At 37.5% G+C, this 23390-nt stretch overlaps 1 protein-coding gene across 1 annotated transcript in view; it reads left to right on the top strand.

Moving 5' to 3' along the window:
- The first annotated feature begins 5975 nt into the window (after nucleotides 1-5975).
- FSHR (follicle stimulating hormone receptor) overlaps nucleotides 5976-23390 on the top strand; it is a 157434-nt gene continuing 140019 nt past the window's right edge. The window contains exon 1 of the mRNA XM_019719102.2: nucleotides 5976-6188. Within this exon, the coding sequence (XP_019574661.2) occupies nucleotides 6037-6188 (152 nt within the window). The 5' untranslated portion in view covers nucleotides 5976-6036. The remainder of the gene's footprint in view (nucleotides 6189-23390) is intronic.

Here is a 23390-nt window from a genome sequence, read left to right as displayed (position 1 = left end):
ATGGGAATTATCTATGTGCCAAAGAAGAAATCATAATGGAAAACTGAGAAATACTTAGAACTTAAGTATAATGAAAATTTTACCTATCAATATTCGCTAAATAGATCTAAGTCAAAGATTACAGAAATTTACAGCTTAAATGCATATTTTGGAAAGGAAGAAGGGCTGGAAAACTAATGAATTGAGATCCAAATATAAAGTTTTTAAAAAAATAGTAAAAAGAAAATAGAGGAAAAAATAAAGGCAAAAATTGTGGGAAAAGAACGTAAAATAAGATCAGCAGATACTAAAATCAGTTTTTTGAGAGGACTAATAAAATAAAGAAAAATTTGGCAATGTTGGTCAATATAAAGAAAATGGACAGAAATAAATCATACTAGGAACTGTTTAAGATTTTAAAAAGGAATACCAAAACCCTTCATGAAAATAAATTTAAAACTTTGAATGAAATGGAAAATTCCTAGAAAAATCATAACAAAATTTTTTTAAAAAATGGAAAGCTTGAATAGTCCAATAAGAATTAAAGAAGTTGAATGGATATTTTTGAATCTTCACACACACACACACACACACACACACACACACACACAAATAACATAAAACCAAGTTTTGATGGCTTTTCAGCCAGGTAAAGACATACTTTCGAGAAATACATTATTCTAATCTGAAACAATTTTTTTCCTAAGAACAAATTAAGAGGAATTATTTTCTAACTCAGTATACAGGGCAAATATATATAATACTTGATATCAATATGAGAACAACACAAAAAAGGAAAGTTAGAAATCACACTACCCACTAAAAATTACTCACTACTAAATTACAAATTACTTATGAACATAGATGTCCAAATTCTAAATATTAAGAAATTGAATCACCCAGTGTATAGATTTACAATAACTCATAGCCAAATTTGTTAATCCTAGGAATATAGTAGTTTAAGTATAAAATTATCATAACTCAGTAAATTAATAGGTTGGGGAGAAACAAATGCAGAAAAGACATCTGAAAATATTCATTGTCATTAATGGTAAAACAAAATTATTGGAAAACTTTTCTAAGATATTTAACTTGACATCTAATCTGGTATGCAGCAAAAGCCTATAGTAAATATCATTTTAATGGTAAAAATCAGAAAACATTTTCTTTAAAATCAGGAATATGACAAGAATTCTCACCATAACTTCTATTTAGTATTGCACTAGGTGTCCTAACCAGAGAAGAGAAAGACAGAGAAATGGAAAAAAAAAAAAAAAATCCTTTTGCAATCTCAACAAAAAGAATAAAATACCTAAAAATAAACTTAACAAAGGATGTGAAAGACCTATACACTGAAAATTATAAGACATTATTAAAAGAAATTGAATAAGGCACAAAGAAATGGAAAGATATTCTACCTTCATGGATTGGAAGAATCAACATACTTAAAATGGCCATATACAGATTTAATGCAATCCCCATCAAAATTCCAATGGCATTTTTTTAAAGATATAGAACAAAAAAATCATCAAATTTGTATGAAATCACAAAAGAGCCCAAATAGCCAAAGCAATCCTAAAAACAATCAAGGCCGGAGGTATCACATTCCCTACTTCAATTTATACTAACAAGCAACAATAGTCAAAACAGCATGGTATTGATAGAAACACACACACAGATCAATGGAATAAAACTGAGAACCCAGAAATCAACCCATATGTATATGGACAGATAATTTTCAACAAAGTAGCCAAAAACATACAATGGAAAAAAGAAGCCTCTTCAATAAATGGTGCTGAGAAAATTGGAAAGCCATCTACAAAAGAATGAAACTAGACTGTCACCATGTACCAAAATTAACTCAAAATGGATCAAAGACCTAGACATAAGACCTGAAACAATAAACTGCATAGAAGAAAACAAAGGTACTAAACTTATGGACCTTTGTCTTAGAGAAGATTTTATTAATTTGACCTCAAAAACAAGCGAAGTAAAAGCTAAAATAAATGAATGGGACTATATCAAACTAAAAAGCTTCTGCACAACTAAAGAAAACCATCAACAAAACAAAGAGTCAACCAACCAAATAGTAGAAGATAGGCAAACAACATCTCTGATATGGGGTTAATATCCAAAATATTTAAAGAACTCATATGACTCAACAACAACAACAAAAAAATCCAATTAAAAAATGGGCACAGGACCTGAACAGACACTTCTCTGAAGAAGACATAAAAACAACCAACAGATATATGAAAAGATGCACAACTTCACTAGCTATTAGGGAAATGCAAATCAAAATCACAATGAAATACCACCTCGCAACTGTTAGAATGGCGATTATCAATAAGACAAGCATTAACAAGTATTGGAGAGGTTATGGAGAAAAAGAAACCCTCATACACTGCTGGTAGGAATGTGAATGAGTACAGCCACTATGGAAAACAGTATGGAGGTTCCTTAAAAAATTAAGACTAGAATTACCATATGACCCATCGATCCCTCTTCTGGGTATCTACCCCCAAAATTTGAACACATTTATCCATAACGATATATGTACCCCTATGTTCATTGCAGCATTATTCCTGGTGGTCGAGATATGGAAACAACCAAAGTGTTCTTCGATAGATGATTGGATAAAGAAGATGTGATACATGTATACAATGGAATACTACTCGGCCATAAGAAAAGATAAAATACTGCCATTTGCAGCAATATGAACTGATCTTGAGATTATCATGCTAAGCAAAATAAGTCAGACAGAAAAAGCAGAGCACCATATGATTTCACTTATATGTGGCATGTAAAACTGATAGTAACAAATGAACAAGACAAACAAACGCAAAAACTCATAGACATAGACAACAGTACAGTGGTTAGCAGAGGGTAAGCGGGGAGGATGGTAAAGGAGGTCAAATATATAAGAATAGAAGAGGGCAAAGGAGGTCAAATATATGGTGCTGGAAGGAGAACTGATTCTGGGTGGTAAACACACAATGAAATATATAGATAATGTATTATAGAAATGAACACTTGAAACCTATATAATTTTACTAACTAATGTCACCCCAATAAATTCAATAAAAATTAAAAAGAGAGAGAGACAGAGGGAATGGAAGAAGAAGGAGATAATAAAGGAAGGAGATGGAGGAAGGGAGGAAGGAAAGGAGGAATTAATTAATTAAAAAGGAGGAAAGAAACTAATATATATGATATACATATATGAAATTTAGATGTAAATGATGTCTACATAGAAATGTACCAAGGCAATTAAGTATAAGACAAATATTCCAAAATTAGTTGCACTTTCACAATGTGACAACAAACATAAAATGTAACTTTAAATACTGATATATTTACAACAGCAAAAAACATGCATATGTTACCTGGAAATAAATTTAAGATACTACGTTCGTATGAAGATAGTATAAAACTTTACTGAAAGACATCAGTGAAGGACCTAAAAAACATGGTGATACACCATATTTAGGGACAGAGAGATTTAATATCTTAAAGGTGATATTTTTCCCCAAAAATTAATCTATACAATACATGCAATTCCAAACAAAATTCTATCAGAGTTTTTTTCAAGAAGTCTAACAAGCTGATTTTAAAATTCACATGAAATAACAAAGGTCCACAAATAGGCAAGAAACTACTTTAAAAATAAGATAAAGGCATTTTTCTTATCTATCAAGATTTATAAAAACTTATCTGAAAGTTCTAGTAATTAAGACAACATAGCATCGGTACAGATAAAAAGGACAATAGACTATAAAGAAGCTTAAACACAAACCCATGTCAAATAGTCACTTGAGAAATTAGAAAGGTAGTTTTACAAGTGACAGGAGAAAAGACGGTCTATTCAGTAAATAGTTCTGGACCAATTGTTTATCCATGTAGTTCAAAACCATTATGCCATTGGATAAAACTGAAATTGAGTTCCTGCCCCACACCGCACAAAGATACCAAGACCAAATAAAGAATTAAACGTGCAGAGCAAAACTGTAAAACTTTTAGAAAACAACATAGGAAAATATTTTCATAACCTCCGGATAAAGAAAGATTACAGGAGATTTAAAACATAAATTGTAGTATATTTATACAATGGAATATTACACGGTAGTGAAAATTAATAAACTATAGCTACATATAGCAACACGGATGGTTCTTAAAAATGTTAGGTTAGTGTAAAATAGCAAGTAACGAAAGACTACTTACTGAAAGGGTAATACAATTTCTATAAAATCCAAAAATAAGCAAAATTAAGCAATCTGTTGTTTGGAGATACGTACTGTGGTGATAAACATAATTTTTTAAAAACAAAGGAATAACAAACACAAAATCAGATTAATGGTCACATCACAAGGGAGGAGTAACTAAGTAGATACAGTGACAATGGTTATGTCCGATTTCTCCAGTCCACAACTTTTTTTTTTGTGCTTAATAATTTACATTTGTTAGGTTATCTATAACTTGTGAATATGACACAGTCTTAAAATCAAAAGATTTCTGCTCATTATACACGGACTAATTTTGGTATAATTGGAGCTCTCTGAAACCTAAGCGGGGACGTGTGGGGCTGGGGTCTGAGGGGGAGGTGCAACTGGTAATGAGTTTTCTTGTCACTCGCGTTAGTCAAGTATAGGTAAGTAAACCCCCTTAAATTAATGTGAATATTTTACAGTAAACTTAAGCATGAGTTTGTTGATTGAATTAAACCCTTCCATACCCGAAAGACTATGATTCCATAAATTGATTATTGAATGAGACAATATAACTGTTCATGTTAGCCAAAATTGTAACAATAAAGAGCCCATATAGACACGGCCCAGGTCTTCCAGTTTTGGAGTTAGAATGAATCAGAAGAAGCTAAGGAACAACTTCACCCTAAAAGTTACTTGCTTCTGTTTTCCCTTAATGATAATTTAATCCATTCATTATATATCATTACTCCTGGGTAAGGTAAGGGAGAGAAAGAAAAGAGAGGGATAAATATATACATGTTTAGCAGTTTCATCTAACTCAATTTTGTGCAAATAATTACCTAAAAATAGCGTTGAAACTAAGTTTAGCAAGTAATAAATTGTAGGCAGGATCTTAGAGAATATTCTGCCTTTTAATCCTCATAAATTCTGGCGTTGAAAGTAGAAGGCCACTTTACTGAAAGCGTTGCCAAATGTTCCTCAGATCCCTCACCAACAAGGAGATTGGGCATGCCAGCAAAAAAAACCGGGGCTGTCACCTACAGGGGACATTCAAAACTAAGATAAAAGCATAGATTAAATAACTTCATTTGTGCCAACTTACAAAAGACAGAGGCAAGCTTCAGAGTTTGAAAAGAAGCCAGAAAGGCTATGCAATAGGGGGTGGATTACCAGCATTTACTAAATAAATCCCCACTGAAAACAGCCCTTCCTTAGATAACTCAGCTACATCTCTGAGATAACCGGCTCAGGAGTGTCTGCCACCTATGGAGATGGGGTGGGCCTGGGGCTCACTAACCACATGCTTGTCTTCTGCCCGGATCATTTTGAAAGCAATGAGGATCAATGACTACAACCTAAAATTCTGGTGTTATATCAAGTGGGCTGGAGGAAGACATTGCTGCCAAGACTGGAAACAGGTCCCCACCCTTCACTGGATGACACACTCATTGATGTTTCAAATGGTAAGTTGTGTCTTTTTTGGAGAAAGGCAATCACGTCCCTCTATTGAGAAGAAAATTGAGACCAGCAGGGACACTTCTACAGTGAAATAATATAAACTAGTCCAGACACGTATCAAAGTGCTGCTTGCTATCTTCCTTTGGTCAGGGTGTAAGAAACCCAATTAAAGAGGATAAGGGAGTAGCTTATCTTGCCCTGGAAATCACTGGGGCACAGAGGAATTTTGATATTCTCCTGGAGCGACAAAAAAAAAAAAAAATCCCTTGGGTCATGTGACCCTACCGGCTTTCAAAGCAGATCTCATAAGGGCACTGTGTGGAGCCTCTGAACCCTGTGGAGACTTTTCTCTACGAATGCAGGAAGAAAGCAGGTGGATGGATAAATAAGCATGGCTTTGCTCCTGGCCTGCTTGCTGGCATTCCTGAGCTTGGGCTCAGGATGTCATCATCGGATCTGTCACTGCTCTAACAGGGTTTTCCTCTGCCAAGAGAGTGAGGTGACAGAGATTCCCTCCGACCTCCCCAGGAATGTGGTTGAACTGTGAGTATCATAGGCGGTGGGAACTGCCTGGCGGTCATTTGTGTGTTGAGTGCTATAATTATTTTCACATTACCTTGATAACTGTTGTGCTGAAATACTTCTGCCCTGACCAAAGTCTTGAATAAAACAAACTCCCCCAGCCCAACACTCCTGTCCTGCATCTCTCCAAGGATTTTAGTGAGAGTTTGTCTGGGCACTTCTCGGGGAAGGGCAGTGCGGAAACTTTTCAACACATTTGCTCTTGGGTTCCATACTCTCTTGGGTGGAACCAGAAAAGTAAAACTAAGAAAAATTACAAACTTAGAAGACCTAGAATTGGAGGCAGACAGACAGCTTTGATTTAAGTGGTATGTACCATGTGAGTCTCCTGAGGATACTGAATTCAAGAATGCACGTGCCGTTCTTGTTTTGGAGGTACCAGCAAATAATTCCTGAACTGAGCTTCTGCTTCCTGGGGAGAAAGAGCGATGGAGAAGAGAGGAAGAGGCATGAAGAAAGAGAGAAAGAATATAAAAAAGAGGTGGAGAGGGAAAGAGAAACACAGATAATCTTTCAGACAGCTGAGAAAATGCGATTCTCAACTTTATATTTTTACTGAATTATTTTAACAGGAAGTAGACTCCTACTGTGTTTCCCCCAAAATAAGATCTAACCAGAAAATAAGCCCTAGCATGATTTTTCAGGATGACATGCCCAGAATGTAAGCCCTAATGTGTCTTTTGGAGCAAAAATTAATGTAAGACCCAGTCTTATCTTGGGGGAAACACGCTACTAGAGTTGGACAAGAACTTCACCATCATTTCACTGTATTTTGCAAATGCGGTATCTAGGGTCTGGAGAGTCAAATAATTGCCCAAACTCTCACAGTGATTTGAGGCAGAGCCCACAACTAGAAAGCAGGCCTTTGACTCCCAGTCTATTGTCCTTTTCCTGAAATCCCTTGTCTGACTGCGTTAGAGCAAGAGGAAGACAGGACTATTTACTGGTCCAATTCTTGCTTCCCCTGAGAACCGGCAAGTTATGGCTCAGAGAATGGAGACATCCTCAAGTGTTTTCAGTCCAAGTCTCTGTTCTGGAAGCTGGTTTTAACATTGGTCCCCTAAAGCTATGGAGGACTCCTGTTTTCATGCAGAAGGTGGTCATCTTTTCAGTTCCCTGATGACCATATCTACACTCAAACATGTTGGTGCTGTGTTTCAGATTTTTACTTGGGGACAAATGGTCACTTGTTTCGTTCTGCTTGTTACTTTTTCCCTTGACAACACAAGCCGTCAGTTCCCATCCAGAGGCAGCTGCAGCAGCAGGGAAAAAAAACTGGCCAGCTCTGTGTTTTGGCTGCCTCAGATGAGACAGTTATTCCTGATTATGGGAAAGAATGTGTCTACACACAGACAGTTCGGTTTATTATGTCCTTATAAACATAGGAGAATGCTGATGTACCTGAGCTCCTGTAAGAAGTCACTTGCTTCTAAGTGGTTTTGCACAATTACTCAACCCCCTCTGAGGCTCAGTTTCCTCACTTCTAAAGTAGTTTTAATCCAACCTGGCTGGTTGGATAGTTGTGAACACTAAAAAAATATAGCCCCCACAATACACACATCCATTTCCACCTCTCCTGGCTCTTCTCCACTTCTCATTTTTCCCTGTGGGTCAAGCAGTGCCAACCAGTTACTAAAACAGATCATCCCTAACGAGGTTTAATGTGAGGGTAATACTCCTCTATCCAAAATGCCTTTCTATGCTAGACTGTCTGCTTTCTGATATCTTTTTTACAAGAGAGATTCATTCTGCATTGAAAACAGGAAGGGAGGGAGGGAGGGAGGGAGGAACAGAAAAGAAGAAAATCCCTTCCCAAACCCCAAACCTCAGGAAGTACGAGTATATGTGCATGAGTTAGTATGCGAGAAGCAGGAGTAGAATTAAAACAAACAAACAAAAAAGAATTCATACTAAGATATAAATGACTAAAACATATCTCTGCCCAAGAGCACTTTGCCCCTGAGGAAAGAGATTGTAGGAGAGAGTGTGTTGAACAGAACACCAGGAACAAATTTCACACGCTTGACAAAGGCTAACCCATGGTCATCTCCTTACTTAGTGGTCCATAGCAGAAGACAAAACTGCATAAAACTAAGAAGGGGAAAGAAAGTGCTTGCCTTTTATTGGCATTTTTCTCCACCTGAGGAATGAGTATAGTTGTTTGAGAACTTGGAGGACTAAAGTAGTTCTCTCAGATATCTAATCTTGAGAAGATTCTTTTCTCTACACACTCATTAGTAGGGCATCAGTTAAACCATTCTAGGGTTCAGCTTTGCAATCTTCTCAGCAAGGTGTATTGAGGAAAAGAAGATAAATGTTGCTTTGGCAGTTAGGCTGAAAAAAAAATTATTTGAGGATATTTTTCAGGTCAGTTTGTTAACCACTGAAGAGCAGACAAAATGCCAAGTGAACTAGAACACAGATGTCTTAGAAAGAAAGAACAATTATTTTTGCTTCCTTACAAGGATAGTATCAGGGTTATCTGGAACATTGGCAGAAGGAAGATGAAATGGCTTATTCAACTAAGTATTTCTAATTCAGCTTGCAGTCTCCCAAGTTTGGGTATTGACTTTAATGATGGTCACATCAGGTGTAGGTGAATGGAATAGCCGGGCTTCCGGACTGCAATTGCTTAATCCATCAACATGACAAAGCTTCACTGTTAATCAGGTTCACTGGGGGAAAACCACTCCTAATTTTACCATGTACATTTTTATCCTATCATTCCATCCAGCTATGGCCAAAGATTTCTAATTCCCAACAATCTGCCCATCCTGATATCGATACCAAAAGAACACAAAAGCACCATCAACAGGCTACTGTTTGCTTCATGATTTATACATACTGATTCATTAAAACTTCACAATAGAACTGCAAGTTTGATATGATTTCTCCATTTTTCAAATGAGGCAAACTGAAGAACAGAAAAGTTCAAATAACTTGGGCAGAGTCACCCCTGCTGCTCCTCAGTGACAGAGCTGGGATCCAAACTTGAGCCTGTTTATCTCTCCTCTGCGTGTTGGGCACAATGAAAGGCTTCTGACTTTCCTTTCATTTCTTCCTCTAAAAAGTGTCATTCTGAATTTTTACCAGAAGTCAACAAATTTTTTCTATAAAGCATCAGATAATAAATAATAAATACGTTAGGCTTTATGGGCTATTCAATCTCTGCTGCAACTATTCATCTCTGCCATAGTTGTAGGAAAGTTGCCACAGACAAAATAGAAATGAATTAGCATGGCTGCATTGCAACAAAACTTTATTTATGGACACAAATTTAAATTTCATATGATTTTCACATGCCACAAAGTATCATCTTCTTTCGATTTTTTTTTCCTCTATCACGTGAAAAGGTGAAAAACATTCTTAGCTCATGGGCCCACATTCTTAGCTCTGGGCAGGCCACATTTGGCCCACAGGGTGTAATTGCCCACTTCTGATTTAGACTACAGCTAAGATTAAATATTACCATTTAAGTAGGATTTAGGAAGCCTGAGACAACATGGCACCAAGGAGAAAGTACTAAACTAGGTGAGCAGGGTCAGGAATGGAGGGAATTCTAAGGTAATATTCACAGATGGGCCTTTCATTGCTTCTGACAAGTCAGAGATGCTAGAGTGTAACCCCAGAGACCTAAGTTCCCAGAAGACCTAAGTTCAAACCCAAGCTATGGCATTTTTTTTGCTTTATCATGTGGGCTCTTGGCTGTACAGTGTGTGTTTTACAGAGTTGCTCTGAGGATTAAGTGTAAATAAAACACCAAGCACAAAGTCTCTCAGGTGGTGGTGGTGATGATGGTGGTGGTGGTGGTGGTGGTAGTGGTTGCTGTTTTAATCTGTAAAATACTAGGAAAAAAACACTTACCACAGAGGGTATTCATGATGATCAAATGACTCAATAGATACAGAAATGCTTTGGAAAATCTATATAAAGATCTTTACAACTCTGAGAGAGTTTATAGACTCCCATTTACTTAAGAATAATCTCCTCCTCCTTTCAGTGGCTGGAGCACCAACTCTGTGCATTTTCTTTCTAAGAAAATGTATTCCTTCAGGCTTTCAATATCTGTCAAGGACTCAGGGAGCAGGTTTCGTTCTGACGAGTCAAAGGAATTTTGATTTCTAACTTACTCGAGAAACTCAGCTTAAGCTGGAGGCAGCCAATGAATCTAGACAGGACCCTTTGATGTCTCTTTGTTCTTCCTGGAGGTAGAATTTCCAAGGAAAATGTGAATACCTAATTCAAAATCTGAAATTTTAACTCTAAGTGAGAATATGGATAGAACTATCTTTTTATTCAGCAGGGTTAGAAGATCACAGTACTAAAAGGAGAAAGAGGTCCATTGATGACCATTCTAGGCATAGGGAGATCTTTACTGAGATTATATTGTAAACTGCCTGTACTGACCCCTCTCCTTATGGCAACTTCCTGTATCGCATTGCTATCTCAACTGACCACCACATATTTCTAATTATCTAATTATATTTTTCCATTTTTATTTTCTTCCTTTGCTTTATATTCCTTGTTTTGCTATCTTGATTTAGATCATTCTTAATATTCTATTACCATAGATTATTATTTAGTTAGGATCTCTAATGTGTGTCTAGCTTAGTCTTCCTTAGTGGGTCCTTAGTTCTGAGGGATGTATCAGTGACCACTCCATCTTTATTTAATCTGAACCCTGGTGTAATTATGTGCCAAAAGGGAAGCCTCTGCTATACCAATAAGCTCTGTGATCTCCAAGAGGGAAATAGAGTATATGATGTTTGCAGACATGTTTGATTGTGGAAGCTTTTCCTCTAAGAGCATCTTCGAAGATTAATATTCTCCAGAACATACTTTGGGAAAAGCTGATCCAACTGTGGTCTACCAACCCCAGCCACCAGAACAAATCCCTTCTAAAGTCTGAAGTGCATCCCAGACTTCCTGATTCCCAAGTCCGTGCTCAAAACAGCTAGAGATGGACTCTTGGCTTGACTTTCATTTCTTTGTGGCTGAGGAGTGTCTGTTGAAGAATGGGCTGTGTTCTCAGGAAGAAGATAGTTCTGAAGCTCAGAGTATAGCCATGAGGGAACTAGGTGTTACTTGTTCTGACATAATGAAAGGGAAGACAAGACAATGGATTATAAAACTGCTAAAACCTCTCCTGACTTCCTCATTTGTTGAATACTGATAGTTTAATTGTCCTCATCATGTAGGTTTCACTTCCTGATTGTCCATATCTAATCAGTTTCACAAAATCCCTTCAAACTGCTACTAGCAGCAATTCTCTTTTTCATTGCCATCATCTTTGTTTGGGTCCCAAACATCTAAAGCCTGGATTAATAACTTCCATACTGATCTCATTCCTACCAATCTCTCTTCTCCAAACCTGCCTGCACACCATAATTCCATCTTTCTCCATAAAATATCACTGCCATTATGTTATGATTCCCAAGGTTGAAATCATTCAGTGGCTCACCTTTTTCACTTTGCCTCTCACCATTCTCCAACAGGAGCCAACTACTCTGCAATGCTGATAAAGACTTGCTCTTAAACTCAGTGTACATTTCTTCCTCCCTGTGTCTTTATGTTATGCCTACTACTTATACTATCCTCAATGTCTTCTTTCCCTCTTCAAATCCAACCTACTTATCATAGTCTTGCTCAAGGATTGCCTCTTTCATGAAGTCTTCCCTGACCACTCCATCTTTATTTAATCTGAACCCTGGTGTAATTCATTGCACAATCTTGCTTAACACTTAATTTTTCATGTGTGTCTTATTTCCTCAACAGCAGTGAAAATTTCCTTTATATTCCTTGTTGTGCCTAGTTCAATGCAATGTATGTTCTAGGCCCTGAATTACATGTAGAACAAATGATACAATAAATAATGGGGAATTACATCTGTTCATTTGTTCTGCTCCTCAGTATTGAAGAAAAGATTCTTATAAAAGATGATTATGGCTCTCCCTGTGGTAAACTACTATAAGATTTGATAGTTTCCTTGCTTTTGTATGTGTTTGTTTTAAGAAACTGCCTGTATGTCATTCGAGAATCCATTAATTTACTCAGCAAGAGAGATACACAGACTTGAAACAAGGTCTCCCTAAGTTAAAAGTTGAATATTCTATATTCTAGGCTTAAGTAATAATACCTTACTCTTTATACCTAAAAAGAATATTGAAAGGATGAATGAAATTGCCTAAACAAAATCACTTTGAACCAGGCAGAAATGTTAAAAGAAATATAATTTTTGTCAATTAAAATTCCAAAGCTTGAATGTTAGGTTTCCTGTGTTACCTAGATGTGCTTTGATTGTTGTGGTTCCATCTGGATATCAAAACCAAACACCCCCCTGTGCAGGTTGCCTGGGGTGCTATGTCTGGAGACTCCTAGTGCCTTAGTTAGCTATTTCTTTAAAAGAAACACACACCACAGTTTTCGTGCTAATGCATACATAATCCTTTCTCTCTAAACAAACTCCTGCACCTACTTTGGTGAGAAGTTATATATCTATGTCCAACATTTGGAATTTAATTGGGGTGGGGGTAAGGGAGCTTTATATTTCCTACAAAGGAATCAGAAAAATAACTGAAGGAATAGCTATAGAATTCAGTACTTTGAAAGGGAAAAGGTTGGAATTATAGTTCAGGGAAAGAATCCTTTAAAGTAGAAGATGAACTCTACCCTGAGAATTGGCTAAGAGCTATAATTTACAGAATCGTTACCAGCAATTGAAAAGTAAGGGATTGATATCTCAGAACTGCACTTCCTTGGGGATGATAAAATCCCCTTCTTTACCTAAAGGTGAGTGCTGTCCTTCCTCACCCAAGTCCTCGACCAAAGAAGCCTAAGCTTCAAAAGCAGGACATCTTGGCCACAAATGGAAAATCCATTTAATTTTTGATTATTTTTCTCCAAAGCCACTGATTAGGTTATCCAGTCACTGTGCTTGACTACTCTCTTTTTTTTAAATGCTGTTAGATTTAGACTCTCCAGTTTAGCTTTATTTAGACTAGATTCTATACCCCACAAGGTCAACTAGGAAAGAGAGCACACAAATAGTTTTAATTGCTTAGGATCTGATTATAATGATATTTGGATGTTTGTTCTTAATCTGACCTCTCCCTAAAGTGTCTCAGAGGATGTATTGTGTCTCTGACCTGAACATGCCATCACCTTGTTCTTTCATATGTATTATGCCAACTGATCTGAAAATCTTTAAGGGACCTGCAAACAACATTTGAATAAAGCAACCAGATTCTTGGCATAGACTTAAACTCGATTATATTTTTCATCTTATAAGTGGCTTGAGTCCACTCTCTTTCATCCATTCTCCCAGACCTTTCTCAGCAAGAGCCTGCACAGAGCCAGCACAGATTCCTGTGTCAGAAATAGCGGAAAATACACAGCATGAGCCAATTTTTGTATTTCCTTAATGCTAAGCTTAATGAAAACCTCTAAGAAATAGGAACCCAAGAAGTTCAGCTAACTTTCAATGAAACAGAAAGATCAGTTGAGGACCTAAGAGAGAAAATTCATCAGTAGCTAGGTGAAAGTCTGAAGTAAAATGATGCTAAGGTTTCCTTCAATTCTAAAAGGCTTTGACTTTACAAACATCTTCAAGCACCAATCTTCGAAAACCAATAGGCTTTTTCTAAACCTCAGAGTCCAGAACATATGCAATTCCTAAACTTCTACGATTTCAGGTGTGGGACTTGGGAAGGAGGCTGGTGAGGAGGGTTCCCTTAGTCTTAATAGGCAGTTCTGTTATTTTGAAATGCAGCACAGAAAACCTCCTTACAGTCTCTCTCTCTCTCTCTCTCTCTCTCTCTCTCTCTCTCTCTCTCTCTCTCGTTATTTGCAGTTTGCCAAGGGGTTTTACACAAATAATTTTTGAGGGATCCCAGCTCCTACATTGACTAAATAAATGAAGGCTGATGGGCGCTCATGGAACACTTCATCCAGAATCCTCCTGGAATAAGGACATAAAAAAGAAAGTCCCCTTATATGGAAGAACCAAAGCCTTAAGCACTAGATTTTTAGGAGTGGCCCCAATTTAAAATATTCTGTCCCTTCTAAGAAAGTCTACTGAATTTTCCATCAGAAGATAGGATCACATCCCTAGAAGATAGGATTGCCTCTACTTGGGCTTTCCTCATCATCTCATGGTAACAGCTTCTGAATTGGTCTCTGTGCTTGCCATTTTCTGCCCTCCCAGCTCCCTGCTCTGAGCTCTGGCTCTGGTTTAATTCCTGTGTGGGGCCCAATGCCCAGATCCAGGACCAAAGTACCACGTTTGACATTAAGATCCTCCATATTTGGGCTTCAAGTTAACTCTCCTGTCCTCTCTCAACTTCCATTTTCTCAACTCTTTGCTCTATGCACTGTTTTCTATTCCCCAGCTCCTAAATACATTATATTCCTCTACCCAAATACTAGTATTTTCTCCAACCTGAAAACCCTTTTCCTACTCCAATACTGTTCAGTTTTTAAAGCCAACGATGCTCATTTTTTATGAAGTTTCTCTCAACAGCAAGTATTTATCCATTATATTTGTACAAGGCATCATACTGGGCACTTGGTAGAGAAGAATCACTAGGAGAGACACAATATCTGCTCTCACAGAGTTGCTAAAACAGAAGGACATCAAACAAGTAATGATAATAATGTTTGTCCTCACTTTAACCCACAACAATCAAAATGAGTCATTATCAAAACCACTCATTTGACAATTAATTGCAAGTTGCTTTGCGCATTCTGAAATGGTAAATTATGAGAGCTGAAAGAGATGGATGTTTAGTAAAAGCCAATGAGAAGATGCTTGCTTGCTTGATGCCAGGAGAACGTTGATGAGAAGACAGGTATCTGCCTGCTCCATTTAGATCTGCTCGTCTGACCACCCGCAGTTGATTTCAGGAGATATACAGGGTCACTTCCAGAATACCCCATTCTTTAAAAGGTCAGAAAATCCCTGCTCTATTTTACAAAGAGAACACCAGTGTCATATAAAATAGAATGACAAGTGAACATCAGCAAATTTATGATAGGGTTTAACTGGAAGATGTCCTATTGTTCATGTTTGACTAGAAGTTTTCAAATTATGAAGATACAACGGACTGAATCATTTCAATTGGGATACAAGAGAATGTCACAGAAGGCAGAAGCACCAAAAGGGGAAACTTAGGCTGTGCTGTTTCTTTGCCAACCTCATATTTTTTCCTAAAGCTGCTTGCGTTCATGAATACTATGACACGGATATCGGGGAGGAGTGAGTAAAAGGAGTCACCTGTCAGTGGGCTGCACATGCTGGCCTCCCCCACAGCAGTGTTCTCTCTGAAAGCTGGTGATCACACCATCGTCCTTAACAAAGCCCAGGCAGCTCCTCTGAGAATGACACGCCTGAAGATTGTCTATTTACTTATCAGCAATTTCCCTTTGTTCTAAATTTCAAACTACTGTATTGTATATGGCTATGTTTAGAATAGAACAAACTGATGTTTGTGAGATGGGAGGGAGGTTGGGGGATTGGGGAGAAGGTGAAGGGATTAGAAAGTACAAATTGGTAGTCACAAAATAGTCATGGGGATGTGAAATACAGTCTGGGGAATATAATCAGTAATGTTGTGAAGACTACGTAGGGTGTTAGATGGGTACTGGACTTATCGGTGGGATCACTTCATAGACTGTGGAGATGCCTGACCACTGCGCTGTACACCTGAAGCTGAAGTAGAGTAATATTGGATGTCAACTATAATTAGTGTGTGTGTGTGGTTACGAGATGTAAAGTACCGCATAGGGAATATAGTCAATGGTATTGTAATAGCCACATATAATGTCAGAGGGGTTGTAGGCTTAGGAGGCGGTTATCACTTTGTGAGGGGTATAAATGTCTAATTATGTTGCTTTGTACACCTGAAACTAATATTAAAAAAGGAGAAAATTTGGAAAAAAAATAAAGACAAACAAATTGAGTGCAAAAGAATGATCACTCTCCATTATCAGGTCACAGCCTGAGCAAGTATCAGCAGTCAGCCCCAAACCCTTCCCACTGCCTTAAGCCCACGGACTAATTCCTGATCAGGGCAGGAAGGGAAGAAACCTTTGTTTAACTGATATTTGTTTTGTAGGCAAGTAGTGCTACATTTCTGTAAGTAAATACATTGGTGGGGTGGAGGGTGAGGGGGACAGCAGAAAATGCAACAAGAAACATTCTTTACATTTAGAAAACAAGCTGAAAAGGCAATGAAAGCAAATATGAGAATTATGGGAACAGTAAAGAGGTCATCTGGAATCTTGCATACAGTAGCAAAATTGTTTATAAGGCCTCCAATTGTGAAAATCTGAGTTCCGTCGATAAGAACATATAGTCTTGGAATGGTATCTAATTCCCCCAAAACAGATACTAGAGACAAGAAGAAAGAGAACAAACAGTTATGATAGCTAGATAGGAAAATTACAAAGTAGCTCCGGATGCAGAATACTTGGGTAAGATACAGGAGGAAGAAAAGCAAAAACAACAGAAGCTATAAATAAAAGAAACAGCAGCGCCATTGTGTTGGTGAATCATGATGTCAGTATCTAGACCTTTCCACTTGGGCTGGTCAAACTCCCTGGAGAAAGTTCTTCCAAGAATCCTATGTGGAGGGTGAAGCCCTAACTGCCAGCTTTCTGGTGGCCGGGGAAAAGGGCTGGAGGGGTTCTCAGCCTCCAGCATCCATAAGTGGTCCCTGGTTTCCTCCAGTGCAGAAACTCTGTTTTGCTCTCTTTAACAAGTAAAATCTTTGGTGGTTTGCTCAGGTGAGGAGGAGTACTTGCCTGACTGCTCCAAGTGAGAAATACGAGTGCCTCTTAAACTTTCCTCTTTATTTTGGCCACCTCGCCCTATCTCCTGACCACTCCCACTTCCAGGAACACCAGTACCTCAGATTCAGGAGTGTTTCAGGGGTTGTGCAGTGTAAATCACATTGGCTTAGGATTCGATTCTCTGGAGTCTGCCAAGTCAGCACTTCTCAAACTTTAACGTGCAAGCAAATCAGAGGACTATATTGGGAAAACACAGATTCTAATTCGGTAAGTCTGGGGTGGAGCCTGAGATTCTACATTCCTAACCAGCTCCAGGAGATGCTACCAGTACTGGTTCCAGACCCACACTCATCCATGATCTTTACAATCCTAAAATTCTGTTCTTGTTCCTCTGTCCTTGTGGTTTTATGCAAAAAAAAAAAAAAAAAAAAATCCCCCTGTCTTCTCAGTGGGGTTTCAAGAAGAAACAAATAGTTACTTAGCTATGTGTTTACTATGCCATCTCTGCCATCTCTTCCTGGGAAACTTCATTCATTATTCAACCCATTCAATCTGGCTCTCTTCCCATTGTTCCACTGAACATTTTCTTGTTACAGGTATCAATAAACTTCTCTATTTTCAGTATGTTTGGTTATTTTTCAAATAAAAGTTTGAATATGTAAGAGAAATGCCCACAATTCAGATGCCAGATTCAATGGGCACTTTCTATCCACGTGTTACATGCTTCTCAGGAACAGGCCTCACAGTTGGCCATCTGCCTGCTTGAAACACTGCTCTCTTTTGACTTCCAGCGTCTGTGACACCACACTGGTATTCCTCTCCATCTCACGCCAGACTTTGGTCATCTCTGCTGACCAAATTAAACCAACAAATAGAAAACAGTACACTTAATCTCCCTCCCCTAAACTCCTCTCCCAAGCATCATCATCTATATAAAATGCACATATCACCAACCTCTCACCCCCAAATCCAATCTAACACCAAGTGCTGGGAATTTAACCCCTAAAATATAGCTCAAATGTCTCCACTTCTTATCTTTCCTATTATCACCCTAGCTTAAACCACCACCATCTCTCACCCAGGCCACTGCAATAGTATCCAATGCTTCCATCCCAATTCCATTTAAATCCATCCCCAATGCAGCAGCTAGAGAGACTTGTAAAAAGACTATGACATACAAGTACTTAGAGTTGCACTTAGAATAAAATATATTCAACGCATGTTTCATGACTACCTACTAGGGCAGGTACTGTTCTAGGTGCTGGAGATCCAGCAATCAGCGAAAGAGACAAGATCTGTTCTCTTGTGCAACTTCTGTGCTTTGCCATGGCTACCAGGCACCCCATTATCTGACCTCTGCCTGCCTTTCCCTAGGCATGGTGTACATTATGTACCACTTATCCATCACCACCATGATCTAGCCACTCTGGACCCTTTCTGTTCTTTAAATACACCAAGCTCTTTCCCACGTTAGGTCTTCTCACTAGCTTTTATTTCTGTCTAGAGTGTTTTCCTCTCTATTTTTCACATGGCCTCTCATCTTTCCAGTCTCTACCCAAATGCCACCTCCTCAGAGATGTCTTCCTTGACTGTTCCATTATAGCAGCACCCTATTGCTCTAACAGATGACCGTTTTCTTCCTTAAACTTACTGCTATTTGAGTTTTTGTGTCTTTTTTTTTTTTTTGTATGTTTACCTATTTGCTCCCCCCTGCTAGAATCCAGAACTAAACTTTTATGATGGCAAGGATTCTAACATGTAAAATAATTCCTGGTACAGAGTAAATGCCTAACACATACATGAATTGAATGAATGAATGAATGGTCCCTTCAAGCAAATAAGAACTAGAAAATTGAATGTAACAAATATCTATTAAGTCCTACTATATCACCATGCTTTATGGTCTTGCACTCTAGCTATTACCTGTCCTATTTTGGGAAATAAGGAAAACGGAATCAAAGGAAGAATTAGCCTAAAGTCGCTCAGCTTCTCAGTGTAAGAATTAAAATTGAGATGGTTATCTATTTGTCTCCCCCTGCTAGAAGCTAAATCAAAAGTTTTATGATGGCAAGGATTCTAGCATGTAAAGTAACCCCTGGTACAGAGTAAATGCTCAATACACACGTGAATTGAATGAATGAGTGAATGAATGAATGGATGAATAAATGAAAGTCCCCTACAAGCAAACAAGAACCAGAAGATTGAATGTGACAAATATTTATTAAGTCCTACTATATCACCATGCTTTATGGTCTTGCACTATAGCTATTACTGTTCCCACTTCGGGAAGTAAGGAAAATTGAATCAAAGGAAGAATTAGCCCAAAGTCACTCAGCTTCTCAGTGTCAAAATTGAAATTGAGATGCTTGATATACCTGATTTAAAAACACCTAGTATTTGTATTAACTGTGAAAAAAAGAGAAAGAAGACCTGAAAATGAGAAAGAGGACCATCTAAGCTTAACATGTACAATGCTGCAGTCATCCAAAATATATATTATCTTGGTTCTCAAATATGGTGGGCTTTATGAGGGCTAACACTGCACCCCTCTCCTGCACCCAGCAGAATTTACTCATTAACTACTCAATAAAGAAGACAGAGACAGACAGAAAGACAGAATATGAGTGAGTGGGGTCAGGCCCAAACAGAAGGAAGACTGAACATGTAAATGTCAATGGTCATTTCCAGTGATAAATTGCAAAACAACCAAAGTTGCCTGTTAATGCAAAAGAGCTGTGTGAGTGATATGTGAGCAGGAGGCGGCTGGAAGGGTTGGTTCCAACCATCTGTTGCCCTTTACGCATTTCCTATGAAGATGGTTCCCCAGTAGTAGCTGAGTAGCTGATCTTCTGCAGGTGTGGACTAGGCTTAACAGAAGTGACTGTCATTGAACACAGAACGCTTGATGGAGGCTTGGGATCTCTGTAGATTCTCCCTAAATGGTCCTCATACAATTAGATGAACCATGATGATGGTGTTTCAAAAGCTCAACAGAATTAAAAAAAAAAAAATCCTTATTGATCTAATATGACCTCACAGCCTCTTTTCTAAGATTTCTTTCTAGAGTTGGGGAGATGTACCTCTGTTTTCTCATTTTTGGATCAAGGTTGTGATAACTAGTTCACAGCTGCCAATGTTATGATTTGAGAGGCACCAAACTGGCTCAGTTACCCCAAAATATCTCCCCTGTTATTTGTCACAATACCACCAATATAAATTAATCCTCAGAGCTTTAAAGATTTCCCTAATTTCTAAGACTCTGAAGTTGAAATATAAAATCCTCTTGGAGGATAAGTATCTTAAACTTTCAAAGGCGGATCTTAGCATTTTTCAAAGTGTATTCCTCGCAACCCTAGTTTCATAAGACCTTCTAGAAAAATGTAAATTTTTAAAAGGCCTTCCATGATCAAATAGGTTTGGAAAATGCTGCATGCTATACTCCTATTCTAGAGAGTCACAATGCACATAACATGTTAAAGGCTCTCAGAGACATTCCAATTTTATATAACCCATAGGTGTTCCACAGAACACACTAGGAAACTCTGATATAGTGAGATGTAGTTAACCAAAAATATGCTTTGGCAAGTGGGTCTCCATATATACCCACAAGAATGAAAGGGTTGAGAAAGTTAGCATGTACAACCCCAAGTATGCGGTAGAAGTATATTTTAGAATTATATGTGGGCCAAGCCTTCAACTGCTTTGTTCTTCAGAGAATTGTTTGCTGGATGAACTTGAGTGAGCATACATTTTCTCCCTCCCCTTACTTGTTTTAGGAATAAGAAATGAGTCCCAGTAAAATGATTTTTCTAAGGTCATGTGAGTAATTAAAGGTATTGTCTATCCTTTATTCCCAAAGCCAAAAATTTTAAATCCTCAATTTCCAAGTTTCTATGGCAGGCTTGGTGATAAAATGAACCTCTCAATTCCCACAAAACACAGGCAACCCCCACCCACCACCTCTACCTCATCTTCTCACACCCAAGGAAACACCTTTCAGATATTATGAGATATTATTGGAATTCCACCACTATTTTTACCTTTGCCAGCTTTATTAAAAATAGCAGCTTTATTGAGATATAATGCATATCATACAATTCACTCATTTAAAGTTTACATTTCAGTGGTTTTTAGTATATTCACAAACCTGTGCAACCATCACCATAGTCAATTTTAAAACATTTTTATCACCTCAAAGTAAAACTCATATCCTTTAGTTATCACTTCCCTACCTACCCATCCTCCACCCAGACATAAGCAACCACTAATCTATTTTCTGTCTCTATCAATTTCTCTATTCTGGACTTTCATATAAATGGAATCACACAATATGAGGTCTTTGTGACTAGCTTCTTTCACTTAGCATATTATGAAGGTTCACTCAAGTTGTACCAGGTATAGATACTTCATTTTTTCGAGGGTTGAAAAATATTCCTTGGTATAGATATACCACATTTTGTTTATCCCTTCATATGTTGATGGACATTTGAATTATTCACCTTTACACTATTATGAATAATGCTGCTTTAAACACTTGTGCAAAAGTTTTTCTGTGGACATATGTTTTCATTCCTCTTGGTATATACCTAGGAGTGGAATAGTTGAGTCATATGGTAACTCTATGTTTAATCCTTGGGGAACCACCGAACTGTTTCCCAAAAGTGGCTTAACCATTTTACGTTCCCATGAACAGTGTGTGAGGCTGCCTATTTCTTCACATCATCTTCAACACTTGTTATCTGACTTTTATATTCTACCCATCTTAATGAGTATGAAGTAGTATCTCACTGTGGCTGTGATTTGCATTTTCTTGATGAGCAATGATGGTCAGCATCTTTTCATAGGCTTATTGGCATGTCAATTTTTTAATCTTTTCAAAGAATCCACTTTTGGTTTCATTTATTTTCTCTATTTTTTTTTCTAGTTTCTATTTTGTTAATCTCTATTGTAATTTTCTTTATTTTCTTCCATCTGCTCACTTTAGGTTTAGTTTGCTCTGCTTTTTCTAGTGTCTTAAGGTAGAAGGTTAGGTTATTGATTTGAGATCTTTCTTCTTTCTTAATATAAGCATTTACAGCTACAAAATTCCCTATAAGTATTGCCTTAGCTATACCCCATACGTTTTGGTATGTTGTGTTCTGATTTTCATTGATCTCAAAGTATTTTTCCCCTTTTTATTTATTTATTATCCATTGGTCATTTAGCAGCACATTGTTTAATTTTGACATATTTGTGAGTTCCGACTTTTTTTCTGCTATTGACTTCTATCTTTATTCCATTGCAGTTACAGAACAAACTTTTTATCATTTCTCTTTCTCTCTTCTCCTTCTGGTATTCCCATTATGCACATATTGGTGTGCTTAATTTTGTTCCATATTTCTCTGAGGCTCTCTTCATTTTTCTTCATTTTTTTCTCTGCTCTTAGGCTTGCATAATCTCTAATGATCCATTTTTAATATTACTAATTCTTTGTTCTGCAAGTTCAAGTCTACTATGGAGATTCTCTTGTGATGATTATTTTTTATTTTTATTTTGGTTATTGTACTGTTCAACTCCAGAATTTCCATTTGGTTTTTTAAAATAATTTTTATCTCTTTATTGATCTTCTCTATCTGATGCAATATTGTCAGCATACTTTCCTTTATTTCTTTAATCATGCTTTCCTTTACTTCTGTGAACATATTGATAATGACTACTTTGAAATATCTTTCTGTTAAATCTGACATTTGGTCACTCTCACAGACAGTCTCTGTTGCCTGCTTTATTTTTCCAGTGTATAAGTCATATTTTCCTGTTTCTTTGCACACCTCATAATTTTTTGCTGGAAACATTTTAGATAACATATTATAGCCTTCTAGGTATTGGTTCCCCTTCATGACTTGTTACTGTTATTTGTTTATTTATTTAGTGGCTAGCTGAATTATTTTAGTGAAAGCCTCAGACGTTGCTCTCAGAGAGGCACAGTTTTTGATATGCCCAGAGTCACCTTGGAAGGACAGTAGTACTGATACAGTTCTCTTTCATTCTTTTCTTGATCATACCCAGATGTTAAACTTCATGACTTTTGGGCATACTGTGCTGTTTTCAACAACCTCCTGAGGAAATAAATTCCTCTACAAACTAATCCAATCAAATTGTAGCTCCTTTGAAGACATCATTTCTGAGGTCAGTATTTGGTATTTGTTCTAACCCCAGGGGAGCTCCTTCCAGCTGTCTTATTTATCCAGTTCTCTCCTGCAAACCAGCTGGCCTATTACATAGTTATTAGATCCATCGATTGTCATTAGATCCATTAGTCTCCCAATTACCTTTTATCATACCTCTAATGTTCTTAAGAGTGTCCTTAGACTTAAAGCTCTCCATGCGCTGTTGCAA

Source organism: Rhinolophus sinicus, linkage group LG05 (assembly GCF_036562045.2).
Source record: "Rhinolophus sinicus isolate RSC01 linkage group LG05, ASM3656204v1, whole genome shotgun sequence".
Taxonomy (NCBI): domain Eukaryota; kingdom Metazoa; phylum Chordata; class Mammalia; order Chiroptera; family Rhinolophidae; genus Rhinolophus; species Rhinolophus sinicus.
Note: the sequence above shows the minus strand (reverse complement) of the source record. Positions and strands in the feature narration are given on the sequence as shown.